Genomic DNA, 27,357 nt, shown 5'->3' with positions numbered 1-27,357 from the left:
GCTGGTGCGGTGCCACACACCCGGCCGGTGCCATGCGGACAGGCTGTCTCCTGCTGAGATTGTGCACTGGGGGCACGTGCGTGCAAACACACACATGCACACGCACACATGTGCACACAAACGCCTGTGCCAGAGCCTGCGCCGCCGCAGCCCGTGGCTGCCCCCCGCCAGGCCTGGCACGGTGGCACTGTCTGCATTAAGTAACGTCTGGGGACGTGAGCTCATCACCAACACCCACGGCCAGGCCACGCCAGCGGCAGCGCCGGGTGCTGCAGGAGCGGGCCTGGCCTCGCCACCGCCACATCCCCATGGGTTGTGGGAACATCGCCTGCCCGGGGCACACGGGCATTGTGGTACAGGACACCACGGCACAGGGCACCGCACACAGGACACAATGGCACAGGTCACAGTGGCACAGGGCACCGCAGCACAGGACACAGTGGCACAGGGCACAGTGGCACAGGACACCACAGCACAGGACACCACGGCGCAGGGCACCGCGCACAGGACACAATGGTGCAGGGCACAGAGGCACAGGACCCTACAGCACAGGACACCACGGCACAGGGCACCGCACACAGGACACAATGGCACAGGTCACAGTGGCACAGGGCACCGCAGCACAGGACACAGTGGCACAGGGCACAGTGGCACAGGACACCACAGCACAGGACACCACGGCGCAGGGCACCGCGCACAGGACACAATGGTGCAGGGCACAGAGGCACAGGACACCGCAGCACAGGACACCACGGCGCAGGGCACCGCACACAGGACACAATGGCGCAGGGCACAGCGGCACAGGGCACCGCAGCACAGGACACAATGGCACAGGGCACCATGGCACAGGACACCACGGACTCGCTGGCTTCCATGTGGCCCCCACCGCTCTGCTCCTCCCAACACCAGCCCGGTCCAGAGCAGCGCAGGGGTTTTCCACCTGTCCCAGCTGTCACCACAACCAGGCTCCGTGCTGAACCCCACCTGGCACAGGGGACCCCACGCCACCTCCACTCCCAAACACTCCCAGGTTTTGTGGCCGCTGCGCTCGGGGGTCCCCATGACACCCAGTCCAGGTGTGAGCAGGGCGCCTGTCCCCCTGCACAGCGAACCCCAGCGGGATCCTGGTTCAAAGCTGCAGAGGAGCCTCCCACTCTATCCCATCCCCTCCGACAACGACCGGTCCAGGATATTCTCCACTGACCTTGGCCAAGCCCTCCCTGTTTCCCTCCTGCTCTCCCCGTGCAGGGACGGCCGGTCGCCCGCTGGCTGCCCAGGGAGCAGGCTCCGTCTAACGATGAATCGATGAATCGATACCGATCTGGGAGGTGTCACCCCTTCGTCAGGCCTCCAGAGAGGGTGCAGTTTGCTGCAGCACCGTGGGAAAATCCTGGCTTCCCAGAGTGACTCAAACATGCTCCTGAGCAGAGCCGGCTCCTGGGAGGCAGCGGGCAGGGGACAGGTGAGCTCCGACGCCCAGGTCCTGGGGTTCATCTGTCCCAGCACCCATGTGTCCCCATGGGGAGGGACAGCGGCCGGAGTCAGGGCATGGGACTGCCCGGGGCAGCAGGACCCTCGAGTGCCAGCAAAGGGCTCTGGCGCAGGATCCACTCCCCATGCTCAGCACCGGGGCTGCGGGCATTGGGGTCTGGGCAGGTTTGGGGCACAGACTGGAGGAGTCACAGCTCTAACAAGGAGCTTTCCCCCAGCCCAGGGACACCGTGGAGGGTCCTTGTGTTGAGCCCCCTGCTGCACAAACACATCCTGGAGCTGCGGCTGCCCTGACCGCCTCATCCCCACATGCACGAACACCCGTTGCCATTTGCATCCTGACGAGCGTGGCCACGTTTGGCTTCTGCAGCTCCTGCGTCAGGGAATTCCAGAGGGACAAAGTCAGTGCAGCCGGATCCTTCCCTCCCCATCCCACAGGCACCCGGCGCACATTTGATCAAGATGCAACTTGTCCTCCCGCCATGGAGCAGGGCAAGGAGAAACGTGTCCTCGGGTGGAAGGGAACGGCCAGGGCGTCTGGGCCACGTCGGGACGTCTGGACCCACCGTCCGGTCCAGGAGCTGCAGGACCCAGTAGCGGTTTCCTCATTGGTTGTAAATAATTGCTAACACGTCTTATCAACAGCTGGGATCATCAATCAGCGGCTAAACGGCTGCAAATTTGTCCCGCAGCTGCAATTTCCACACAATGAACAAACCTTTCCAGAAGCCGCCAACCAGTTACCGAGCTGTCACGCGGCTGTCTCCGGTTTGCAGTGCCGGTGTCTGTCCCCATCCCCTGTCCCCATCCTGTCCCCATCCCCTGTCCCTGTCTCAGTTCCCTGTCCTCTTTGCCTGTTCCCATCCCTGTCCCCATCCCCATCCCCTGTCCCCATCCCTATCCCCATCCTCTATCCCCATTCCCCTGTCCTCTTTGCCCGTCCCCTCCCCATCCCCATCCCCTGTCCCTATGCCTGTGCCCATCCCCATCCCCATCCCCTGTCTCCATCCCTATCCCCATCCCCTGTCCCCATCCCCATCCCCATCCCCTGTCTCCATCCCCATCCCCTGTCTCCATCCCTATCCCCATCCCCTGTCCCCATCCCTTGTCCCCATCCCTATCCCTATCCCCTGTCCCCATCCCCTGTCCTCTTCTCCTGTCCCCATCCCCTGTCCTCTTCACCTGTCCCCATCCCTTGTCCCCATCCCCTGCCCTCATCCCTTGTCCCCATCCCCTGTCCTCATCCCTTGTCCCCATCCCGTCCCCGTCCCCTGGCAGGCACGGGGAGCAGGGTTTTTGGGGGTATCGCCCTGAGCCGTTTCCCAGTCCCCTCCCAGCCCTCCCCAGCAAACCCTGGGCTGCAGATGCCACCTGCTGGCAGCGACTCTGCTGCCACCCGGGTCACCCCGGAACACCCGGCCGGGCTGGGAACAACCCCCAGAACAAAGCTTTCATTGACCACCCCCCTTCCGAAACCTCCCCAGCACCCGCCAACGTTACTGAGGAGATCTGGGGGGAAAACACCTCGTTTGGGAGGTTTTTGTTCAAACGGAACATTCAGGGTCCTTTGCGACTATTGCGACTTGACGCAAATCTTGGGATTTTCACTGAAAAATCACTTAGCGAGCTCTCCAGGGATCAGACGGGACCCCGGTGTCCCGGACCCCCCGAAATAACGTCAGCCCCGCCCACTTAGGCTCCACCTCCCCGGCAGCGTCGCCCCGCCCCTTTCTCCCGCGTTTCCGCTGCGCCTTCTTTGCTTGTCCCCGCTCGGCCGCCGTCGTTCTCCGCCGCGCGTCGCTGGGCGGGGCGGGGCCGGGCGGCGGGGGGGGGGAGGGAAGATGGCGGAGGCTTCACCGCAGCCGGGACGGTTCTTCTGCCACTGCTGCTCGGCCGAGATCGCCCCGCGCCTGCCCGTGAGCGGGGGTGGGGGCCCGGCCGCGGTCCGGTGGGAAATGAGGGAGCCGGTGGCGGGGGGATTGGGCCCCGGCGGGGCGGGCACGTGGGGTGAGGCCTGGGGGGGCCGGGGCAGGGAGCGGGGGCGTTGGGGCTGCGGGCCCGGGGGGGGCGGTTCTGCGGGGTGCGGTTGGGGCGGTAGGAGGGACTGGGGCGGGGATGTGGTGCCCCCGGCCGAGGGGAAGCGGCCGCTGGGGACGGGGGCGGCGGGGCGGACCTCGGGCCCGGCGGGGGAGGTGGGACGGACGCCGGCGGGGCGGGAGGGACACCGGGCCCGGGGGGGCGGGACGGGCCCCGGGGGAGTGGGTGCCGCCGCGGTTCGGGAGCCCCGGGCGATGGGGAGGGGGTCCCGGGCGGCAGCTCTGCCCGGCCCAGCCCGGTCGCTCGCCCCCGCATGGGTGACACCCCCGCACCCCGGGCTGTGTCTGGAGGGGCAGGAGCTCTGAGGGGCAACGCGGGGGCGGATTTTTTGTCCCTCTCAGGATTTCGGGGGGTGTAGGAAAAGCTCCCCGGGTGGTACCAGCTGTAGGCAGGGACACAGGTGACCTGCACACGCTGGGTCACCTGCAGAACCCGCCGGGATGAGCGAGTGTCCCGTGTGGGCTCGGGAGCGTTGGCTGTTGCGGTGGAACCGGCTCACACACCATAGGGGCTGGGACTGGGTGTGCTGTCCATCGCCTGCCAGCTGTTGCGAGGTGTTAAATTGGATTCCAAGGATCCTGCCAGGCTCTGTTTGTGGTGAAACTTTCCACAGCGTCTCGTTGTTGCTTTTTGTTAAAGTTTATTGAATTTTAAGTGTCACCCAATAGCCCGACTGTGAGCATAGGTATCTCGTTGTCACGGTTGATTAGACTTGGGTGCCAGTTTGGTTTTGTGACGTGCTGTTTGTCCCTTCGCCTCCTCTATCACTCTTTCTGGTCAGGTGAGGGCAGGCCTTGCTGGTAGATCTCAGCTTGTATTTACATATGAGGACAAAACTCCTGATAATGCTCCTGTGAGATGTGGACATGGGCTGGAGAAAGTGGCTGTGGAGCCGGAGGTTGTAACCTCAGAATATCTGTCATTTGTTTCTGTTTAAACACCCCGTCCTGGGCTTGTTGTGGACGTACTGACAGCTGCTGCTGTGACTCCAGCTTTAGATAATTGCCAGTTAACGAACTTGTGTTGGGGTCCAAGTTCATTCGCTTTCGCTTGCTGTTTGCAGCCCGAGCTGCTGGAGGTACCGTAGCACATGCTGCAAAAGGAGAGATTCCAACAGCCTGAGAAACAACCAACGATGACATTTGTGCTGGTCCAGCTGCAGAGGAATGTGCTGACCCCTGTGTTCCGAGCTGAGCGCGCAGGAAAAAGCCTCGCGGAGCAGAGCGGAGGGCGCTGGGAGCTGCTCGCTGCGGCTTCCGCGGTGCTTTACCCCATTGCTTTACCCCGTTTACCCCAGCGTGCCACTGCTGGGAGGTAAAACAGGGATGGGGCATCACAGAGACAGCTGCTCTGTGTTTGACATGGGAGTTCTCGTGTGCCGGGAGCCAACTTGGAGAATGTGAATGGTGTAGAAACGCTCTCAAAATCCAACGTTGTATAGGTTGCGTAGACCCGGGTGTTTCACAACCTGCGCAGAGAGGAAGCGGCGACTCCTCCGCGCCTGCCTCAGGTCCCGGCGTTCGCCACGTCCTTATCGGGCCGGGCAGGCCGGGGCAGCGCCGCGCGGTCGCTGCCGTTGCCGCCTCGTGCTTGGGCCTTATCAGAACGTTCTGTAGGAGCCGTCCCAGACCTGCTATTGGGGCAGACCCACGGCCCAGCACCTCTTTTGGGGAAATCCATCGACTTTGTCTGAGGGCCTGTGCCAGTTCTAGCGCAGCAGCAGCAAAGGGAAGCAGTATTATTTTTAGAAGCTCTTCAGTCTCTTCCACGCCGAGCGGGCTTTGCCAGCGTGGGTTTTGGGCGGTTGTGTTTGCAGCAGTGGCTGTTCCGCCTCGGCCGTTGGGCACAGGGGCTGTCGCTTCCTCTTCTGACTCAGTGCAGCTGCTTTTTGGGCACTGAGAAGTGAAGTAATTTCCTTTCAGGATCTTGAGCGCTCTGGGAGCTCTGGCAGCATGGTTGTGTGGTTTAAATTCCTTGCTAGCACCAGGAATCACGGGGAAGAGTGATGGTTTCCTGAGGAACCCTGCTGCTGTTTGCTCAGCGTGTTCTGTCCTTGGCAGAGGCCACACGGGTGGCAGCAGCTTTTCTGTCACCAGCCCTAAGCGCCAGAGCGTGGGACTCGGGCACTGTCTCCATGACCTCACTGTGCTGTGAGCCCCCCAGGTGACATCAGTGACAGCAGCGTGGGCTGCGAGTCCCTCCCACTCCTGTCATCAGGATGTTTGGGGCAGGGACAGGTCCCCAAAAGACGCAGCTGTTTAAAACCGGGTGTTTGAGCGCTGCTGGGCTGGAAGGCTGGTGGTTTTGCTTTCACTTCACCCAGAACTCCATCAGATGTTATCTAATGCCTTGTCTACACTGGGGATTAATTAGCGTTATCCAGATCTTTTCTGAAGCCACATTCCAGACGGGCTCAGGCTTAACAATTTGCCTTGCTGGTCTGGAGAAGGCAAATACCAGCGGTTTGGGGGCTCAGGCTCTGTAATCGTGATGTGTTTGGGATGAAGAGCTGCAGGACCCTCCACCTCATCACACCTTTTATGTACCTCTTCCTTTTCTCATTCAATATTTCTTCTCCCGCAGGACTACATTTGCCCACGGTGTGAATCTGGTTTTATTGAAGAACTCCCCGAAGAGCCGAGGTAACATGCTGCTCTGATGGCTGTTGCTGGAGTGAACTCAGTCTGCTTTGCTCTTTCCTTCTTTTTGAGTTAAAAGGCAATGTTGCGTGCTACATGCGCTATTTTTATTCCTTCTGCCCAATATTTGGGTCGTCTTCCCTCACCATGGGTGTATAGTGCTTAATTCGCATAGTTTGCATTTACAGGTCACTCAGCCCCAGTGATGTTGAGTGTCACAGGTGGTTGCTACAGGGTGGAGCTGGAATGAGTTGCGTTAAAATGAACACAAAAGCACGGTAGAAGGGCTTTCCCCATGGCATGTGGCGGCTCTGAGCTGTTTGAGTCATCGGGGCAGAGATAACCCTCCGAGAGGGGAACCTGTGGAACAGAGTGTGTACGTCCGCTTCGGCTGTAATTTAATAACTTGGAGAACCAACAGCGAAAGGTTTGGACTGGGACTTTGGACTCTGCACCGGGGCCGCCGAGATCCGCATTCACATGCATCGCGGCTGGCTCGGAGCAGGCGAAACGTCTTGAAACGTTTCGGTGGCATTGAGACGGGCAGGGACGTGGTGTCTGTGCTGAGCAGGTGACGTTTGGTCTGACTGCACCAGCCTGAAATCAATCCTGGCTGATCCTGACCATGCTGCTCGTTTGCTGTGACCTTGGGAGAGTCGTGTTGGTGCTGAGCTTTGGTTTATTGGTGCTGTTGAATGTCAAAGCACCGGCCTGGACACCAAGCAGTAAATGTTCCTGCAGCTCTCCAACAGCACTAAGAGTTTTCCTGATAATCTGTCCCGCCTGGTCACATGCCGCTGCAATAGGAGTTCCTTTGATTCAGGATTAGACTTAAGCATGGTTGGGTCACAGTGATCAGTTTGTACCTTAAGTCCTCCCTTCCTGGAGCTCTGGGGGATTAACTGGTTTGTTCGGGGGGGATTGTGCAGGGAATCCTTGCCTGACATGGTGGTTCATCTCTGTCGCTTCATGGAATCAGAATCTGAAAGGGATGGGTGAAGATGTGGGAGAGAAAAATGAAAATTGAGATGAACAATTAGCCAAAGAGCAGCTGAGGGCAGGCGGGTTTCTGTGTGGAGCTGGGGAAGGTGAGACCTTCACGGTCCCCTCGAGCTCTGGCTCAGCACAAAAACGAATCGGTCGCATCCCTTGTGCTGTGGCGGCTGCTGTCCCTGTCAAACTCGTGTCCCTTGCTCTCCTCTGCTGGGAAGAGCTTTTGGGGGGACCCTCCTGATGCTGACCAGTGCTCCTCCTTCACAGGAACACTGAGAGTGAGAGCAGCTCCTCCACGGCAGCCAGCGATCAGAGCCGGCATCCCTTCGAGGTGAGTCCTGCCAGCTCCCCCACCGCTTCTGCTTTGCCACTCAAGTATTTTTCCATTAGGACGTTGTTTAAATGCTCCCTGGATTATGACAAAATTTAGGAAAGGTGTTACTGTCATCCGTGTGCTGCTCCTGAAATCTCTGCATGTCAGATTTTACTGCGTGCTTTTGATAGCACCATCACTTGTAGATTACTTGTGTCGCAAGGGGGCTGAGCTGAGATTTCGGGAGCTGCCCGGTGTGTTGCTGTGCAGTAGCCTCGGCTCCAGACGCAGCAGTGACCTGGGAAGTTATGTTTTCCTACCTGCACATGTAGTTCCAGCCTGTGCTCCTCACAGAGCTGCTCTGGGGGTGCTGACCTGCCTGGGTCAGCCGAGGCGAGTGCGTCATGGGGATCTGGAGAGACTGGTCTTTGTTGGAAACTGGGCAGACACCAGGCATGACAGCCAAGAGCCATTTCTCCGCCCTTCACAAGCTATTCCCTCCATTCTCTTCCTCCCAGAACGTGGATCAGCACTTGTTCACCTTGCCGCAGGGCTACGGCCAGTTCGCCTTCGGGATCTTCGATGACAGCTTTGAGTTTCCCTTCGGGTCCAACGCGCCGTCGGAAGACAACAGGGACTCGGAGAACCGGCGGGAGCGGGAGCATCAGTCTCGGCACCGCTACGGCGCGAGGCAGCCGCGGGCCCGCCTGGCCACGCGCCGTGCTGCGGGCAGGCACGAGGGCGTCCCCACGCTGGAGGGGTGAGAACCGCAGCCGCTTCGGGGGAAGGGAGCCCTGGGGTTTGTCACGGATGAGAGTTGGCTGAGGATCAACCCGTCCCTGTTCCTCGCGCTCTCAGGAGGCTCCAGTGCTGGTCCCGGCTTTGCCCCGCGAACTCGGGCGGTTGGGCTGTGGCTGTTGGCAGCTCTTGCCTTTAGTTTACCGGGACCGTTCCCCTGTGCATGGTGGTGGGAACCGCGGTGCGGCTGGGAGCTCTGACCATTAAAGCAGCAGTGAGAAAGCGTTTCCTGGTTGTTCTGTTGTTTTCCTGGTTGTATGATTTCGTACATAATCCTGGTTTTCTTGTCTTTCAGAATTATCCAGCAGCTGGTCAATGGCATTATCGCACCTACGACAATTCCAAACCTGGGACTGGGGCCCTGGTGAGTTGGGAGCCGTGCCACTCTCTCTGACAGTGTCCCCGCTCCCACCAAAGTTCATTGTTGCCCTTGTTCTTACAGGGGAGTCTTGCATTCAAATCCGATGGACTATGCGTGGGGCGCCAACGGCTTGGATGCGATTATTACGCAGGTAAAATGAGCGTTATGGTGGCGTCTCCTGCCCCCTCGTGCAGCACTGCAGAGTCAGCAGCAGTTGCTGTGACATGGGACAAAGCCCCGAGGGTGCAGAAATGGGAGATGAGGTCCGCAGTGCGGGCGGTATGGGGTTCGAGTGCCCTGGCTCGGTAAATGAGCAGATTCTGTTGCTGCTGAGCTCACATCTTCTTTCTGCCACCGTGGCCTATTGTTTTTCAGTTACTAAATCAGTTTGAAAACACTGGACCACCGCCAGCAGACAAGGAGAAGATCCAGGCCCTCCCCACCATACAGATCACCCAGGAACATGTAGGTACGTGAGTCTGCTCTAGGGAAGGAGCCGCGGCGGGGGCAGGAGGCACAAGAGCCAGCGGGGCCAAGGGGAAAAGGTGGCGGGACGCCGAGCTGGGCACTCGGAGTTTCACGCTCTGCTGCTCAGTGGTGGTTTTCCCTTCCCTTCGTGATCCAGATTCTGGGTTAGAGTGTCCCGTGTGTAAAGAAGACTACACAGTGGGTGAAAACGTCCGGCAGTTACCGTGCAATCATCTCTTCCACGACAGCTGCATAGTCCCGTGGCTCGAGCAGGTTAGTGAGTGAGGTTTTGGGGCACTTGGGTGTTTTTCCTGTAAGTATGTTCACATCTCCCCAATGAGGCCTGAGCCCGAGCAACCTTTGGTCAGAGGATTGTCATCCTGGCCTTTTCCCCGAGCGCTGCTCCCGTGTTGTGTCTCTAATCCTGTTTCCCGTATTTCTTGTTTTGTTTTTGTCTGCTCTCCAAAGCACGACACGTGTCCCGTGTGCCGGAAAAGCTTAAGCGGACAAAACACTGCCACAAACCCCCCCGAACTCACGGGGATGAACTTCTCGTCATCCTCGTCCTCCTCTTCCTCCAGCTCACCAAGTAACGAAAACTCATCGAACAACTCATGAATCTTAATCCACCCCTCTGTCCCCGGGGCCCTGTCCCTTGTCCTCCCTCCCTCCCTGGCCAACATCAGCAGCGAAAGGGGCTTCCAGAGCAGAGCAAGGGGAGGGAGCCTGGGGGGAGCAGCGTCCCCAGAACCCCCCTTTGAGTTCTGGAGCCACGGAGACTCCGGATCCTTCTGGGACGAGAAGCCTCAAGTTGTGTGATGGGGAAAGGGCTCTGTCTGTGAATAAAAACACCCGTTTGCCGCGTGGACTTGGAACCGTTGGTGTGCGCGGCTGCTGCGCCCCGCCGAGGGGAGCCCCGCGGTGCCGAGCCAGCGGCTGCGGTTCGCAATGGAAAGGTTGTTTGGCTGGGTTTGAGTCTGAGATCCCTTATTTCTTCTGCTCCTCCTCTCCCCTTGGGTACTATCTCTTCTGCTTTGGAGGTTGAAGTCTTTAAAACAAAGCGTGAGGATCCTGCCTCCCTCCCGGGACCTCCAGCTGGGGAGGGCCAGTAGTTATCACTGAAAACATGAACTCTGGAAACAGACCCCGTTATCCTTCCCGTCCCCATCTCGAGTCCCAGTTCTTTTTCTTTATAACCTCACCCTTCTGATACTCAACACTGAAAGGGTTTTTATAATTTTAAATTATTACTGCTGTTCAATAAACAGACGTTTCAGCTCAACGAGACGTTATGCATGATTTGAGGAAAACTACAAGGTAAGGGGTGCGGAGGCCGTCCCCATGCCCCCGGTTCGGCCGAGCCCTCGCACGCCCAGCGCCAGCCTCTGCGGCTCCAGCACTGGCTCCGGCGTCACCAGCACCCAAATCACGAGCGGGTGGTTGCAGGGTTGCAACCCAAAGCATCCTTGCCTGGTCTTTTGTATTTTTTACACCTTCTCCCTGGTGCCTCCTGCCCTTCTCTCAGCCTGAGCAGCTTTTCCACTGTGTCAGAGCAAGGACCAGCCAAATGTTGTGATTGAATAATACACAGGAAAAACAACAGTTTGGACAAAAAAATGTATTTCGAAGCTACTTCAAATGCAGCTGATTAAAAAAGGAGAGAGAGAGACAAAAATCTGGGTGTGTTTGTGACTCAGTTGCTGTGACAGAGCTGGAGCTCAGAGAATGAAAAGAATGCGACCAGAGCGGGCAGTGACTGACCTGCTGCCCGTGTTCCCCACGCGCCAGGGCCCAGAGGGACAACAACTGCGTTCTGGTTGCATTGCAGCCCCAATGGCACCGGGAGAAACGCGGGGAGCACGGGGTGGGCGATGTCCCCATGGGGAGGTTCTGCTCTGCTCTTTGTGGCACAGCACAAAGAAGGTTCCTTGGAGCAAACCCCCCAGCGTGGACGGCAGCAGCCGGTGCCAGGCTCTGACCAACCCTCCTGGAATGTTTTTCCTCCTCGGCTCTGCCAGCGCGGCCAGGGCAGCCGGCGGCACCTTTCATCCCATGGGCGGGTGCCTGGGGACGAGGGTTTATCCCGGGACTGGTCTGTCAGGGTTAATGGCTCATCCTCCACCCCAGGTTGGCCCAGAGGCTCCTGCTACCGGGGCGCTGGGCCTGGGTGGCGGGTGGCAGCAGGGAGGTCCCTGGCCGAGCCCGCGTGTGCCTGTTGGCTCGGCCGGCACCGAGGTAAACTTTCCTGTTCAATCACCGAAATACAGCCCAGGAAAACCTCCCTTCTCCCACCGTGATCCAGCTGGTGCCCGCCGCGGTCCCCACGCAGTTAACGCGCTGGCTGGTCCCTCTCCCAGACTCGTTTGGAGCTGGTCGGGTAAGAACTGGAACAAGTTTGGTGGTTGTTGCTGGGGCCACCGCTCACGTCTGACGTGACAAGGTGACCAGGCGGCGATGCCTCAGCCTGGCGGGTGCGGACGGACGTGCCCTGGCCAGGGGGATGAGGTGTGGACGCTATTTTTGGCCACGGTCCCCTCCCGCCGGGGGGCTGGTCCTCACCACCACCTGCCTTCCAGCTCCATCTCTGCTGGGGCCCCGGAGCCGAGCCTGCCATGAAAGCACCAAGACTCGCATCCCATTTGTACCACAAACAGCTTTAATCAGTGCGGGTGCTGGGACACGAGACGAACGCACCCACCAGCACGTCCCAGCCCCATGGCCTCCGCCCCGGCCCCACAGCGGCGCTGTTACAGCCATGGCCGCCCCGTCTAGAGATCCGCATCCCTGCGCGGCTGCATCCGCGGCACCTGCCTCCTGCAGCCGTCCTCTGCTGCGCATTCAAAAATAATAAATAGCAGAAAAATAGATATATACATAAATAAAATAACCCTTTTTTCCCTACAGGACAGTCCGGAGCCAGCCGCGGGCTCAGCTGACGAGCATGGGGAGGAAATGCGTGGAGAGGTGCTGCCGGCGCGTCTTGCCCCCGCGCCGCGGCCGGCCCCTGCTGTTGAGCGAGAGGAACATGGGGCGGCCGCGGTGCCGCCAGTGCAGCGACGCGTAGGTGTTGTAGCCGTTCTCCTCGATGCGCTCCGTGAACTTGCAGTTGGGGCTGAACTCCTTCTGGCAGGAGAGGGCAGGGGGTGAGGGGTGGCTGCGCTCACCGGGCCCATTGTCACCCCCAGAGCAGAGCAGGCAGGACCCACTGCTCCCATCCTGGGGGCTCTGGGGGTGCAGCCCCTGCTGGGGACAGGTCAGGGCGTGGGGCAGCAAGACCCCCCTGTCCCAGCTCTGCGCTGCACCCTGATCCCGCTCCCATCCCTCCTGGGGGCAGCGTCCGACCTACCGACCCGTAGAGCCGCCCCCACTTGTTCATGGCCAGGTAGAAGCCGGTGTGCACCGCCCGGATGGCCACGACACCAACACGCACCGACCGGATCTCGACGATGCCTGCGGGACAGGGAAGCACGGTGTTAGAGCCAGGGAGGAAACGCCACCTCCCTGAGGGCCCTGCCCTGACACCGGCTCTGTGGTCACAACGTGCCCCCCGGGAGGGACGGGACTGCTGACCCTCACTCGGTGCTGGGGCAGCCGGAGCAAGGGTGCGAACAGGGTTCCCCCAGCTGGGGCAGGAGAGGGAACCTCTGCCTGGGGAAGATTTGGTCTTTACCCCTTTCCTCCCCCAGGCCCAGCGCTGCGCGGGAGCAACGCTGAGCACAACCTCTGCTTGCCTGGAACAAATCTTTGCCCAGTGCCAGGCTCGGGTTTATCCTGCCCTCATTGGTAGCTCTGCCCACGCATCTGTCCCAGATGTGGTGCCCTGGGGACCCGACCTGGCTCTTGTAGCGCTGGCTCCCTGCACACCCAGGGCACTGAGGCCAGCGTGACCCTTGGAGGGACAACGTGTGCACAGAGGTGCCAGTGGCAGCACAGCCGCTAATGGCAAAGGCATCCGGTCGGACCAGCAGCCCTGACAGGGGCAACACCCAGAGCATCACCAGGGATTCCTGCACCGCCTTGACCCACCAGCGCCGGCCGGCCCAGCCAGCCCCGCTGCCCGCCAGGCCCACGGCGCTGCGGGACGGGGGAAGGAGCCTCCAGCAGGCAGGGCAGCAGGCAGGGTCTGAGCCACGGCAGGAGCTGCCCGTGGGCACCGCTTCCTGGGGCTGCTGCAGGCAACCGGGCTGGAAGGATGCGCAGGGACTCGGGCTGGTGGGGCACACGCAGGGCAGGGGCTTCCACAGCCATCACCCCCAGCATCGCCAGCATCGCCTCCACAGGGACACTCATGCCCTTGCCAGAGCAGGGGGGGATACGGCACCGGGGCAGCACAAGGGCTCTGGAGCATTCGGCGCAGTCCCCTCGATGCTGCGACCAGCACATGGCCCTGGCACCCACCGGGGCCCGCGGTGCCCAACACGGAAGAGCCGATGATGAGCAGCAGCCACAGGGAAGGGCTGAGCGGGTGCCGGCGAATCCGTCTGATTTGGTCACCCTCTGGAGTCGCTGCTAGTTATAAAAAAGAACTTCTGCTTTTCTAAAAATAACCCCCCAGGCAGGAGCCGCCCATGGGGACGCTGCAGCCGCTGTCCCCACGGCACAGCTGGTACGTGTCCTGCACATGCTCACGGATGCTCGGGTCTGAGACCGGCATCGCCCCGAAGCTTCCTCCCTCCCTCCTCCTCAGCCTTTATCCTCCCCACCGCACCTACAAGGAACGATCAGATCCCCCCGGTGAGCGCCGGGTGACCCCAAACGCCGCGCAGGGCTGGCAGCACCCTGGCTGTGCCGCAGGATGAGGTGGGACAAGGGAGCCCTCAGGTCACTCCGGGTGCTGGGTAGAACGGGCAAAGTGACAGCGACTCCCGCCAGTGGCCGTACTGCTCTGCTCTCTCCCGCGGAGCGGCGGGCAGCAGCACCGGGGACAGCGGGGACAGCCGCACCGCAGAGGGTTTTGCGGCGCGGGAGGAGCCGCGGGCGCTCCCCGGTGCCGAGCACCGCGGGGTCCCGCCGCCGTCCGGCCGCCTCCGCCCAGCCCTCGCCCCCGCGGCCGTGCCCTCTGCCCGGTCCCGCCTCTGCCACAGCCCCCGATCCCGGCCCCACTCACTGCCCGGCCGCTCCCTCCAGCGCGTCCCCTCCACGCCGCCGCCGCCGTCGATGCGCAGGAAGAAGCGGGTGGCGGAGAAGAGCCGCCGCCAGCGCACGTCGCCTTCCAGGTGCCCGTAGCTGCGGGGGGGCCGCCGGGGGCTGCCCGGTCCCGGTCCCGGCCCCGCCAGCACGGCCAGCGCCCCGGCCAAGCAGGCGGCGAGGGCGGCGGGGCCCCCGCCCCTCATGGCGGCGGGCGGCGGGCGTGCGGCGGGGCACGGCGGGGCGGCGGGCGACGGGCCATGGCCACCGCGGCGACCGGCCCGACGGCGCGGGCGGGGCGGGGCCGCGGGGCGGGGCCACCCATTCATAAATCCGCGCCCCGACGGCTGCCACAGATCCCCGTGGCCAGTCACTTGCCCGCTCCCGGCTGGGGGAGCGATCGCACGCTCCGGTCCCCAGTCGCTCCCGCGGCGGGCGGGCAGGGGACGGGCTCTCGGGTAGGGCGGGGACAGAGGTGCCAAGCCCGGGGCTGGTGTCTGTCCGCGGGCGGGGTGAAGGGGGCCGGGCGGGCGTGGTGTCCCCGCACCGTGTCCTCGCTCCGTGTCCTCGCTCCGTGTCCCCGCACCGGGACCCGCGGGCTCCACTCCCGTCCGGTCCCGTCCCGTCCCGTCGGGGCCGCCGTGGCCGCCAGGGGGCGCGGAGCCGCGCGGGCCGCGTTGCACCATGGGAGTTGTAGTCCGGGTGGGCGGGGCCGCCGCTCCCACCGGGCAGTGCGCGGCGCACGCGCAGTGGTGCGCGCGGCAGCATGGCGGCCTAGCGGGGATGTCGGTGCTGCGGCTGCGCGCGGCGCTGGGCCCGGCCCGGCTGCGGGGCCCCGGTGAGAGCGGGACCCGAGCACCCCCGGGCGCCCCAGCACCCCCCGGGCCGGCGCTGCGGGCTCTGCGGGTCTTTGTGCGCCGTGCGAGCCCCTCAGGGACAGCGGGCGGGGCTGTGGGTGTCCCGCGGCCTTGTCACCCTCTGCGGGCGGAACTGGGGCTCCGGGGCCTGTTCCCCGGTGGGTCGGACTCTGCGCCGGGGGTCACCGGGGTTCTGTCGCCCCGAGCAGCGGAGCCGGAGCGGTGCTGTCCCCGGAGATCAGAGCCGGGACTGAGGGGGTCTCACAGAGCTGTCCGTGCCTGCTGGGGCCGCACGGACCCGCGGGTTGAGCTGAGATGCTGCTCCCTGCTCTGGGCCTGCCCAGTGGGGACCTGGCAGGGCTGTGGGGCAGAGCGGTGGGGTAGAGCAGTGGGGCAGGACTGTGGGGCAGAGCAGTGGGGTAGAGCGGTGGGGCAGGGAGCAGGGTGGGGATGAAGCCTCCTCCAACTCCCGCTCGTTGTGTCTGCGCTGCAGGGATCTCATGGAGCGTTCTCAGGAACTACTCCTCGGCCAGCGCCAAGGAGAAGGCGAGCAGGAGCGGCGTCTGCGAGAGGACGGAGCTGCTGGAGGGTGAGCACAGGATGCTGGGGAGAGCTGTGGGGGTTTCCCTTTTCCTGCGTCCTGGGAGGTTTTCTATGAGTCTTCCCATTCTGTGTAACCATAAAGATAATATTTGGGACTGGAAATACTTGTAGCATAGACAAGGATGTGGGGCTTCCCATGGCTGGTTGGCCCTGGGGTAGGACACAACCCGCTGCCGTGTGTCCCTCACCTCTTGCTCCATGTTTCCCACAGTGCTGAAGGCTCGAGTGAAGCAGCTCCAAGCCAGTCACATCCAGGAGGTGACGCTCAACAAAGGGGAGCTGGCCCCGCTGGGCAATGACAAGTTCCAGGAGCCGCTGTGGAAAGCGGTGGCTCCTGGCCCCATGGGGGAGCAGCCCGGTCCCCAGGGAGGGGATGAGAAGCTGGCTTGGCCCAGCGGCTGGGCTGACAAGCTGAAGAAGGAGATGCATATCCGGCAGCTGAAGGTGGAGCGGAGGTTGTCTATCGCTGCCGCCCAGCTGGCTCCAGGGGGCCAGGCCAAGAAGAAACCGAAGGTCAAGGCAAAGGGCAAGACAAAGACCAAAGATAAAGCCAAAGATAAAGCCAAAGATAAAGCCAGAGAGAGCCTGAAGAGCCCAGAGAGCCTGAAGAGCTCAGGGAGCCTGAAGAGCCCAGAGAGCCTGAAGAGCTCAGGGAGCCTGAAGAGCCCAGAGAGCCTGAAGAGCCCAGGGAGCCTGAAGAGCCCAGGGAGCCTGAAGAGCCCAGGGAGCCTGAAGAGCCCAGAGAGCCTGAAGAGCCCAGAGAGCCTGAAGAGCCCAGGGAGCCTGAAGAGCCCAGGGAGCCTGAAGAGCCCAGAGAGCCTGAAGAGCCCAGAGAGCCTGAAGAGCCCGAACAGCCCCAAGAGCCCAAAGGCTAAAGTGGTCGCTGCCTGGAGCCAGAGCCACACTGTCCCCCGCATCATCTATCCCCACGGCAAGCCCCGGGTGCTGACAGTGAAGGAGGTTGCAAAGCCCCCGCGGCCACAGAGGAGGGCCAAGGACAGCAGCCAGGACAAGGTCCTACAGCAGACCATGCACTCCAACCTCGAGTGCTTCCTCTTCCTGCAGAAGCCAGAGGAGGCTGAACGGTTCCTGCTCCTGTACCACAGCTCCCCGGCCAAGAAAAGGCTGTTGGATGTCAACGCCTACAACATTGTGATGCGCTGCTGGGCAAGACAGGTACTGAGCTGGCTCAGGGGGAAGAGGCTGGTGCTGCAGAAGCAGCCGTCGCGGTTTCATCTGTTTGGTCATGGTTTTGTCTGTTTGCACATCTGCCTTCAGCAGGTGTCCAGGGAGGGCTTGGCTGCTGCTGAGGGGGACAGAGCTGATCTGAGGCCACTGATCCCTGCAAGGTGGCTCTGAGGGGATGAAGGGGATGGAGCAGGATAGATGTGGCTGAGTTTGAACAGGATCAGAGAGAAGCTACGATTTGGGGCCGCTGGTGTCTGTACCCACAGCTCCATCCTTTCCCATCCGCAGGGCAACCTGAAGCGTGTCAACCTTCTGTTCTCCATGCTTGAGGCCATGGGGCTCCGGCCCAGCCTGGACTCATACGCAGCGGTGCTGGAGTGCATGGGCCGGGTCCCGCCATCCACCAAAGCCGTCCACAGGTAACGCACCTGCCATGGGTGCTGCCAGATGTGGGGCTGCATCTCTGCAGCTGCCACTGCGCTGGAGGAACTGGGAGTTTGCTCTGGGGAGGGGACACACTGCCCCATTGCAGGCATCCAGGGCCTCTGACCCACGTCTCGTGCACGGATCTGGGCGGGAGCAGGGTTTTTTGGGGGTGGGGGAACCCGCATCTCTTTGCTCAGTCTCCCTGCCTGGGTGTGAAGGTGAAAGGTGCCGGCTCAGCTGCCGTGCGGGCTGAGAGGGATCATCGATTGCTGTAACCTGAGGCGAGTGCCCTTGTGGGGACGGGGCAGACTGTGCTCCCGAGGCAGCTCCCACCAGCAGCTCCTGCAGCCCCAGAGCTCGGCGGGCAGGGAGAGCTCCTGCGCTGTCCTGGCCCCGAGGAAAGCTGGGAACCAGCCCTGGAATGGCCTGGAGCTGTGTGTCAGCCTCCCGCCCTGGTTTGGGAGCAGGTTTTGCTTTTGTGACTGCCAGAGCTTTGGCAGGGCTGGCTCTTTGTGCTGGACTGTCTGATGTGGGTCTGGGCGATGCTGCTCAGGGCACAAGTGAGGAAGGAAAAGCCAGATACAACCAAAGCTCTTGGATCCTCAGAAGGGGTCACCCCTATCTGTCTCCTCCATTCTTAGTCTTCTGTTTAAAAACGGTTTCCTGCCTCATGCGCTGATTTATGTTCAACACACACGGTCCCCTGTGAAAGATGAAAGCTTTACCTGCCCCTCCTCAGGTGTGTGCAGCAGCTGAAGCACGATGGCTTCCACGTGGACGAGCTCTTCCAGAAGTGCCTGTTTGAGGAAGACGAGAAGGAGATGGTGCTGAAGGCCATCAGGATTGTCCAGCCCGAATACCAGCTGCCCCCTCCTCCCAGCCCCCAGACCTGCACGTCCTCTCTACTCCAGGACTTCTACTCCAAGGTGAGCCCCAGAGCCTGGGGACGTCCCAGCAGCTCGGAGCTGTTTCAGTGGCACGTGTGACGCTCACCAGTGGCCTCGGGGCCAGCCCAGTGCTGTCATATGAGAAGAACCTTTTAGTTCAATCGCTGTTCAACATCCCACACAGCCTGTCAGGCAGCTCCTTGTTTGGAGGGATCTGTTGCTGCAGATGTGGGGTTTGCCAGCCAGAAACAGAGCTCTGAGCTCCCGGGGAGGTGCCCTCAGCAGAGGTTTGCACCACATGCCCCTTACAGGGAAATGGGAGAATGAACCTGTCTGTGTCTGCTCTTCCTCTGGCTTTGGCACTTACTGCCTTGCTTTTGTTGCAGGAGAAGATGGTGTCGTACCCCAAGCTGGATTTCTCTGTGCAGGAGTTGCAGGAGCGTTTCCAGCAGCAGCTGGAGATGGAGCTGGACAACACCGTGACCATTGAGTCAGTGGAGTCCACCAAACCCCTGAACCCGCAAGCTGGGAAAGCGGTAAACCTCAGGGAGTCTGGGGGATGGTGGCCTGAGGAGGGGACAGCGCCCCGGTGACGCTCTCTGTCCTGTTTCCATTTCCGTGCAGCGCGAGCTGCTGGCCACGCTCCGCTCCCAGTGGCACGACTCCCTGCTGCAGGCCCTGCAGAAGTCGAAGCACAGCATGGCCAGGCTCACGACGGGGTCGGGGCACAACACGCTGTACCCCTACCTGTGCCTGCTGCCGGATGAGGAGTACGTGGCCATTATGCTGCAGGTAGGACCCACGTGGGCTGGGGGGCTGCCCCTGAGCACCGATGTCCCATTCGGGGCAGCAGAATCAGGCCGTGAGCCTCACGGTTTACCCAGGCTATGGGGCGCAGGCTCTGTCTGTTCCCTGTGCTGAGCCACCAGAGGAGCCCGTGCTCTGTCCTGGCTGCACTTCCTTCCTCATCATTTGCTCAACATCGCAGGAAGCGGCATCTTTCTGTGCTCTCCATGCAGGAGTCCTGCTTTGTCTTTCTGCTCTGTCTTTCTGTTTTTCTCTCCTCAAGACCCTTTTTGCCTCCCCCTTTCACAGATCCTCAACAGCCTCTCCCCACAAGGTGAATCGCTAGCTGTGCTGGCCAGGGAGCTGGGCAACAAGATCTATGACAGACACGTCATGCAGAGGAAGCTGCGCAGCCGCCAGCTGGAGCAGGTGCAGGAGATCTACCAGGGCTACATCCAGCTCCTGGCCAGGGACAGCCAGGTGGGTGCTGCTGGGGCCCGCAGGTTCTAACGATGCAGCGAGCGCCAGGTCCTGGTTCTTGACACCTGCTGTCGCAGAGGCAGCTTCTTGCTGTTGAGCTCACTTGGCCACATCAGCATCCTACCCAAACACACGTCAGGGATGACCTCACGGGGACACAGGGACAGGAGGGTCCTTCCCAGCGCTGTGCTCCAAGCACACAGATCCCATGCAGCAAGCCTGCAGGAGCAGCGTCGCTGGCCCCTCTACCTGACCTGGTTTTTTTCCTTCTGCCTCCCAGCCTCACCAGTACTTGCCCCGGGAATACTGGGAGAAACTGGTGGCAGACGCAGGCTTCGGGCCCTCCCTGAACCTGCGGGACTGCAGCTGGCCCTACGTGCTGCTCATGCGCCTGGGCATGCACATGCTGGAGCTGCTGGTGCGGGCGACCAAGGTGCCCAGGAACATCCTCAACCCTCGCCTGGAGCCCAAGCTCATCCCCGTCCTCTACCACATCTACTCCTTCCACAGCAGCGGGCAGGTGAGCCTTGGCCTGGGGACTCTGGGACTGTCACCCTGTGTCGCAACTGGGCCCTTGTTCCTCCCTGCTACCCAGGGACACTCGGAGGAGCCTCCAGTTCCATGGGGACAGTGTTCATCCCCAGTGTGACTGTTGTGCAGTGCCTGGCCAACCACATGCTCTCTCGGACTCCAGCCCTAACTGACCTGCTGACCTTCTCCTCTCCAGGTTGGGCTGATAAAGCCCCATCCCATCTTCTCTCAGATCATGTCAGATGCTGCCGAGGCCACACTGACCTTTAACTCCTCCGCCATCCCCATGTTGTGCCCCCCAGTGCCCTGGATCTCCCCCAACTTTGGGGCCTTTGTCCTGAATGACACCAAGTTGATGCGGTTTGTGGACGGGGCCGTGCAGCACCAGCTGCTGCTGGAGCAGTGTCCTCCGGTCAACCTGCACCCCGTGCTGGATGCCCTCAACCAGCTGGGCAACTGCGCCTGGAAGATCAACCAGCCAGTGCTGGATATCATCATCTCCATCTTCAACGACAAAGGCAACGAGAAGCTGGACATCCCCCCACCTGTCTCTGAGGCGCCCAAGCCTCCCACCTCACCGAGCGGCTCCACTGGCAGCAAGACCCAGAAGCACGAGCTGCTGCTCTACAAGAAGAAAGTGGCCGAGATGCACAGCTTGCGCATGGACGCGCTCTACAAACTCTCCATCGCCAACTACATCAGGGACAAGGTGTTCTGGTTTCCTCACAACATGGACTTCCGAGGCAGGACTTACCCTTGCCCACCGTATTTCAACCACCTGGGTAACGATGTCACCCGCGCCATCCTGCTCTTTGCGGAGGGGCGGCCCCTGGGGCCCAAGGGCCTCGACTGGCTCAAGATCCACCTGGTGAACCTGACGGGGCTGAAGAAGAAGAACGCCTTGCAGGAGCGGCTGGAATACGCCAACGAGATCATGGAGGAGATCCTGGACTCGGCCGACCGCCCGCTCACGGTAGGCGAGAGCAGCTGATGGGGCTCCGGGGGGAACTGGGGGAACCCTGAGCCCTGCGGACTGGAGTCCAGATGGGAATTGTCCAAATATGCTAAGGGAAAAAGGGATCAGTGTCATCTGTAATTGCAGAGGAGACTTAGGCATTCCTCTTGTTTAGTATGGCTTCTAGAAAGGAAAATGAAATGGAAATCAAATTGATTTTGAAACAAAAACATTTTGAAAGATAACGCTTGGAGAGGACAAAGGGAAACAAAGCATTGCAGAGTTTCCTAAATACCACATTTCTGTCTGAGACCACGATGAAATATTAGGGAAGCAGAGGCACCTCGCCCGCTGCACCCCACACCGTGGGGGCTTTGGTGCCAGCGCCTGCTCTCCGTCCCAGGGCCGGCGCTGGTGGATGGACACGGACGAGCCCTGGCAGACCCTGGCGTGCTGCATGGAGATCGCCAAGGCCTCGCGCTCCCCGGACCCCGCAGCCTACGTCTCGCACTTCCCAATTCACCAGGTGGGAGCCCAGAGGATCCGCCTTCCACAGGGGGGAGAGGGGTGGGAGAGCTCAGGGAGAAGCAGCCAGGGCCCCAGCGCCACATTCCCCTAAGAATGAAAATGTAGTTTGTGGGCATCTTGGCTGGAGAACTCCAGTGATTTGCTGCTGTGTGCAGCTGTTAGCGAGCCACGGTGGTTAAATGCTGCTGTGCTTCCTCTGGCTGGAGCGGAGCCCGTCTGGGAGATCCTGTCGGCTGCCAGTCGTACCTTCTCCAGCCGTGGGGTGGTGATGGGGACTGGAAATGGGCCCTACCTGGCTGGGGGGACTTGTGGGGGCAGCTCCAGCCCCTCCGAATTCCCTGGGCTGTGCTCCTGGCCTGGGGCTGGAGCCCAGCAGCTCTGTGGGAGCAGGACAGGAGGTCTGGGCCTGTGGAGCAGGGCAGGGGACAGCACTGACCTGTCCCTGCCTTCAGTGACATTCGCTGTGTGCCCCGTCCCATCACTCAGGTGCTCTCGGCTCTCCGGACACGTCTGTCCTTCCCATTCCTGGTGGGTCTGCAGCAATCTGGCTGCGCTGACACATCCCCTTGCTGCATGGGAGACAGTGATTGATTGTTTTCCTGGCGAGAGGGGTTTGCTCATTTATCTCATTAGAAGATCAGATGGCCCTAATGAGGTTGGGGGCGAGAACGGTGCTGTGTTCTGCCAGTAGCGATGGTCTGGAATATGTATGAGGGCATCTAAACTGATATTGTTATGACAACAAAAGATCAAGAGAGCAGTTGGGGGTGTGAGGAGGTGCTGGTAATGAAATTAAAGCAAGGACTTCTTCTGGAGGGCACCCGAGTGTGGCTGCACCTGAGTCATCAGCGCTGAGTTCGCAGCAGCAGCTCCCGGCTCCGCAACTTGCTGCACTGCAGGGAGGAGGAGGAGGAGGAGGAGAGGGGAGGAGGGCTGGTCCTGCTCGCAGCCGCCCTGTGCTCTTGGGGCTCCTTTTAGCATCCCAGATTTGTTGTTTTCCAAATTTTCTGGTTGTTAGTGTTTCCACAGAGCTATTTGATAATTCATGGAGGGGGCAGTGTGATGTGAGGTCTTATTTTGTTAAACCTCATAGACAGCAGTAGTTAGTGATGGACCCCAGAGAGCGAAACTGGCTGGAAGGAGAGTGGGAACTGGTGTGGCACTGGGTGCAAACCTGGCTGAAAATGGAGGGAAATGGCAACTACCTTCCGAACCGAGCGTGTCGGTGCTGCTGAGCAGGGTCTGTCCCCACGCTGACTCCTGTCCCCACCCCAGGATGGCTCCTGCAATGGTCTGCAGCACTACGCAGCCCTGGGCCGGGACCTCATCGGTGCCATCTCTGTTAACCTGATGCCCTGCAGTGTCCCCCAGGATGTCTACAGCGCGGTGGCCCAGCAGGTAGGGCACAGGGGACACCTCGTGGGGACGCAGCCTCCCGCCACTGTGTCACACAGGGTCACCCCAGCAGAAAGGTCGAGGTGACAGGAGCACATGGAGGGCTCAAAATTGTCATGGGGGGTGACAGAGGTGGGAGAACCCCTGTCTGCCAAGGTGACACTGTGGAGGCAGCAGCTCCGGTCCTGCACCCCTGGCTCTCCCCTCAGTGACCCCAGGGCTCCCCTCACAGGTGGAGGAGTTTCGGAAGAAGGACGCCGAGCAGGGGGTGAGGATCGCTCAGGTGCTGCAAGGCTTCATCAACCGCAAGGTGGTGAAGCAGACGGTGATGACGGTGGTGTACGGCGTCACGCGCTACGGCGGGCGGCTGCAGATGGAGAAGCGTCTCAAGGAGATTGACGGTTTCCCTGAGGTAGCATCCCTGCCCCAGCAGCGCTTTGCTCAGAGAGGTGCCTGTGCCCTCTCCCTGGGGTTTCCCTCCTGCCCTGCTCTCTCTGTCCCCCTCCAAATCCCAGCAGAGGGACTTGCAGCCCACAGGAACTGAGCCCTCGCTCTGCCCTTGCTCTGTGCAGGAATACCTGTGGGAAGCATCTCAGTACCTTGTAAAGCAGGTGTTCAACAGCATCAAGGAGATGTTCTCAGCCACTCGTGATATCCAGGTCTGTTTCCTTCGTCTCTGCTTCTCTTCTCCCCTGGCCCACGCACACGTAGCCCAGGGGCTGCTCCATGGGGAGAGGTGGTTCCTCTGGGTCCTGGTGCAGGGAGGATGCTCCTGTCGCAGCCCAGAGCTGCGGGACTGTCCCTGCTGCAGGGCCGCGCTCCCTGTAAGCGCTGGCCCGTCGCAGTTGGTGTCCGGAGTCAGGCTGCCCCGTGCTGGGAGGGGATGGGGGCTTCCAGCTGCCCACCCCCACCCCAGCTGCTCTCTACCCCCGCAGAACTGGCTGACAGAGAGCGCCAAGCTCATTGCGCAGTCAGGACGGACGGTGGAGTGGGTGACGCCACTGGGTCTCCCCATCGTGCAGCCCTACTACCGCTCCAAGGCCACTGTGGTGAGTACCTGGTGTGAGCATCTGCTTCATGGGGAGCTGGGGGGCTGCGGGCAGGTAGAGCCCGGCAGGTTGGCATCGTGGAGCCGCAGGGTCTGTGCGTGCAGCCACGTCCTCCCCACAGAGCCCGCAGTGTGTGGGTGGCTGGTGGGGAAGCTCCGCTGCTCCCATCCCACTCCGGCAGCCGGGGCATGGGCCCGTTCCTGCGCCAAGGAGCCTTCCTCTGGGCTTGCATGATTCAGTCTCGCTGCTCTCGCCTCCCACACACTGCTGCACTGACTCATGGCTCCTGGTCCCATCCTTGCAGCCGCTCACCTCTGGGAGCCCTTCCCTGCTCATCCCTTTCTCTCTCCCCACAGCTGAACTGCGGCATGCAGCACCTGAGCGTGAAAACCTTCTACACTAACCAGTAAGTATGAAACCACAGTCTCTACTGAGCCCCTGCTGTCCCCAACCTGTGCTCTGGGGACAAAACCTTCCCATCAGTGGAACCTCCCAACATGGGCCAAAGCTCCCAGTGCCCCCCTGAGCTCAGAACAACGGCCTGGGGAGCAGCCCCTGTGCTTTGGTGGGGCCGGGGGCTCTGGCTCTGTGCCGGAGCTGCCCCAACTCCTCCCATCCCCGCTGTGCCACAGGAAGCCTGACACGGTGAAGCAAAAGAACGCCTTCCCCCCCAACTTCATCCACTCGCTGGACTCCACACACATGATGCTGACGGCTCTGCACTGCCTCAGGTGGGAGCACGGCCGGGCTCTGCGCCGGCTTCGGTGCTGCTGGGAGAGCGTCACCAGGGCAGGGTGCACAAGGTGGGACAGAGGTGTCCCTGGGGTGTCTGGCAGAGGCGGCAGGGACACGGAGGTGGCGGGTTGAGCCGTCTCTTTCTGAAGATCTGCAGGGCTGTGCAGAGCATCCCCTCATGTGGTACCTGCTGGTGTCCCTGTGAGAGGGTCTGCATGGGGCAGGGGACATCACAGGGCGGGGACGCTCAGCACCGCTTCATGGCACCTTCTACTGCCTCCCAGACAGGGTCTGACTTTTGTCTCGGTCCACGATTGCTACTGGACTCATGCTCTCACCGTGGACGTCATGAACCAGGTAAAATTGTCCTCTCGCATCCCTCGTGAGCCGGGATCTTGCTGATGTGTCCTCTGGGTGCCCGCCAGCCCCTGCCCCACCAGGCTTTGCTCCACGAGCTGATAGATTTGATCCGATTGATGTCCTGGTGCTGTAGCACCATCTCCTCCCACCCTTCAGCAAGGGTGTGAGGGAGAACATGGCTGTAAATCAGTGCTGAACGCGACGTCTCTGTCCTGCCCTGGCTCTTTCCCCGGGAGCGCTGCCAGGGCTGCTGTACAATGGATCGATAAATCGGGGTCAGCCGCTGATTCCCATCACCTTTGTCCAGCAACTCTTGCTCCCTCCTGCCCGCTGCTTTCCCTGCCCCTCACCCTGAGCTGTCCTGCTTGGGAACACGGGGGGAAGGAGGGGAAATGCCTGTTAACCTGCAGCTCATCATTGCTCCCTGGATCAGATCTGTCGACAGCAGTTTGTGGCTCTGCACAGCGAGAAGATCCTGCAGGATCTGTCCAAGTTCATGCTGGAGACGTACTGCAGGTATTCCTCACCCCCCACGTCCTTCCCTCGGGGCTGGTTGTGCTCACGGGTTGTGTCACCTGCTCGGGAGGGAAGTCGTGCTTCCCTCTTCACTGACACCCAAACTGCCCGAGACCTCAGTGTGGAAAACAAGGGGGGGGCACCTTCTCCCAGAGCTTCCCCGCTGATCTGCTCTCCTTCTGGTTCATCCAGCCCCGACAGAGAGACCAGAGCCCTCTGGCAGAAGAAGCTGATGGAGCAGCTGTCGAACGTCCCTGAGACAGGTATGAGCACGGATGGGAACTGCAGCGCTCAGGAGCGGTTTGGAGAGTAGGGGAGTGAGATGGAGGGTGGCCCCCAAAGTCACTGGGCTCATGTGGTGTCTGAGGTTGGATTTTCCTGCCTGTGCTGGGGGGCAGAGTTGTGGGGCAGCGCTGTGACGTTCTCCTGTCACCTGCCTCCCCTGGAGCTGAGCCCCTGGGATTTTCCCCAGGCTGACCCAGCTCGTCCTGTCCCCATCTTGTTCCTCCATCTGCTTCCAACCAGGAGGCATTTGCCTGGAGATGGGAGTGAGGCGCTCAGCACGGTAATTGCCAGGATCTGGATGAGATACATGCAATGGGATTAAGGCAATTAGTTTAACTCCTCCTAATCTCTCGGCCCTGCTTCTGCCAGACCATCTGGCCAACCCTTGTCCTGCCTTTGCGCGACAGGCCAGGCCGGTGCTCTGGAATGGGCCGGTGCTCCAAAATGCGCTGGTTTTCTATTGCTCTGTTGCTGCTGAGCAGCTGCCGTGATCGGCCCCAAAGGCAGCAGGGAGAGTTCCTACCACGTGTGCTCCTTTCCTTCCCTGCTTTGCTGCTGTTATGCTCTTCTGTCTTGCTCTTCCTACCATTCTCAGATAAATGAGGACATCAGCTGCTAGAGAAGCTCCAGGCTCTGTGCTCAGGCCTGAGCCACAGCCGTTTTCTGCAGCAGTGCTGGGACAGCCCTGTCCTCGCCTGCCCCTGCTCTCTCCTGAGCTCTCCTCTCCCTCGCTCCCCGCAGGCGAATTCAACCTGCAGAAGGTGATGGATTCCACCTATTTCTTCAGCTGATCCCCGGCAGGCCCTGGGCTACCTCTGGCGTGCAGCTGGCTCAGGGGCTGTGGTGGGTGCTGGCCCACCGGCTCTGTGTCCTGCGGCTCCTGGGGAAGGTGCATCTACCTGCCCAGCAAAGGTACCTGCCCCAGGGTGAGCGCAGGAGCAGCCTGAGGGGCTGGTGGGAGCCAGGGGAGCTGCGCTGTACGGGGTCCCTGCTCTTTGCTATCACTGTGTCCAGGCACACGGAGAGGACATCGAGCCGGGGGGCTGTGCTCTCTGCTGTGGGACGGAAGGGGTGACAGCAGCCAAGCTGGCTCCCCGTGGTCCTGTCCCGGCACCATGTCCCTGTCACTGTTGTGACCCTCAGAGCTGTGCCAGTCCTGGGGTGTCACCCCCTCCGTCCCCCCACCAGCGGGCACAGACCTCCCAGCGTGTCCGACCCGCCGGGCACTGTCACCTCTGCAGCCTCTGTGGCTCTTGGCTCTCATTTCAGGGATCGGTTTCAATTCTCACTGGGTCTCAGGCAGGGAAAACCACTACGGTGAGGGTGGAGGTGTATGATACTGTAAATAAAAGCTTTTTTGGAATACGAGGTGGGAACCGTATCCTTCTTGGCGACTTTTCCTGCTGTCTGGGGGTGCTTTCAGCTTCAGGGGGCCAGGGGGAGGTGGGGCTGATGTTTTGCTGACTTGTTGGGCTCACAGAGGTGACAC

The 27,357-nt window shown here is 61.2% G+C and overlaps 3 protein-coding genes across 3 annotated transcripts; 2 read left to right on the top strand and 1 right to left on the bottom strand.

Annotated features, from left to right (window-relative positions):
* Positions 1-3,301: 3,301 nt before the first annotated feature.
* Positions 3,302-10,442, top strand: RNF126 (ring finger protein 126). The gene is made up of 9 exons (XM_065858489.2): positions 3,302-3,407; positions 6,172-6,230; positions 7,488-7,551; positions 8,052-8,293; positions 8,627-8,695; positions 8,774-8,843; positions 9,068-9,161; positions 9,318-9,433; positions 9,629-10,442. The coding sequence occupies exons 1-9, from the start codon at positions 3,333-3,335 to the stop codon at positions 9,776-9,778; spliced, it is 939 nt and encodes a 312-aa protein (XP_065714561.1). The 5' UTR covers positions 3,302-3,332; the 3' UTR covers positions 9,779-10,442.
* Positions 10,443-11,977: 1,535 nt separating this feature from the next.
* FGF22 (fibroblast growth factor 22) lies at positions 11,978-14,493 on the bottom strand. The gene is given in 3 exon segments (XM_071799532.1): positions 11,978-12,406; positions 12,408-12,610; positions 14,268-14,493. Coding segments are annotated over 3 exon segments (747 nt in total). The 3' UTR covers positions 11,978-12,088.
* A 541-nt stretch (positions 14,494-15,034) lies between these two features.
* Positions 15,035-27,233, top strand: POLRMT (RNA polymerase mitochondrial). Its single transcript, XM_065858238.2, has 21 exons — positions 15,035-15,125; positions 15,638-15,733; positions 15,959-16,923; positions 17,224-17,354; positions 18,101-18,287; positions 18,635-18,784; positions 18,873-19,040; positions 19,344-19,514; positions 19,795-20,034; positions 20,242-21,018; positions 21,404-21,526; positions 22,804-22,926; positions 23,156-23,335; positions 23,496-23,582; positions 23,859-23,972; positions 24,329-24,378; positions 24,605-24,703; positions 24,992-25,064; positions 25,501-25,583; positions 25,776-25,846; positions 26,610-27,233. The coding sequence occupies exons 1-21, from the start codon at positions 15,071-15,073 to the stop codon at positions 26,657-26,659; spliced, it is 3,993 nt and encodes a 1,330-aa protein (XP_065714310.2). The 5' UTR covers positions 15,035-15,070; the 3' UTR covers positions 26,660-27,233.
* The last annotated feature ends 124 nt before the right edge of the window (positions 27,234-27,357 follow it).

Source organism: Patagioenas fasciata, chromosome 27, assembly GCF_037038585.1.
Source record: "Patagioenas fasciata isolate bPatFas1 chromosome 27, bPatFas1.hap1, whole genome shotgun sequence".
NCBI classification, from domain to species: domain Eukaryota; kingdom Metazoa; phylum Chordata; class Aves; order Columbiformes; family Columbidae; genus Patagioenas; species Patagioenas fasciata.
The sequence above is the reverse complement of the archived record's forward strand: the minus strand, read 5'-3'. Positions and strand labels throughout refer to the sequence as shown.

What these genes read in the sequence shown, in the direction of transcription:
- RNF126 (XM_065858489.2), top strand. Translation starts at nt 3,333, where the DNA reads ATGGCGGAGGCTTCACCGCAGCCGGGACGGTTCTTCTGCCACTGCTGC. An exon ending in TGGATGCGATTATTACGCAG is followed by an intron (nt 8,844 to 9,067) that starts GTAAAATGAGCG and finishes ATTGTTTTTCAG; the next exon opens with TTACTAAATCAGTTTGAAAA. An exon ending in GATCACCCAGGAACATGTAG is followed by an intron (nt 9,162 to 9,317) that starts GTACGTGAGTCT and finishes TTCGTGATCCAG; the next exon opens with ATTCTGGGTTAGAGTGTCCC.
- POLRMT (XM_065858238.2), top strand. Translation starts at nt 15,071, where the DNA reads ATGTCGGTGCTGCGGCTGCGCGCGGCGCTGGGCCCGGCCCGGCTGCGG. An exon ending in ACCCGCAAGCTGGGAAAGCG is followed by an intron (nt 18,785 to 18,872) that starts GTAAACCTCAGG and finishes ATTTCCGTGCAG; the next exon opens with CGCGAGCTGCTGGCCACGCT. An exon ending in CGCACTTCCCAATTCACCAG is followed by an intron (nt 21,527 to 22,803) that starts GTGGGAGCCCAG and finishes TCCCCACCCCAG; the next exon opens with GATGGCTCCTGCAATGGTCT.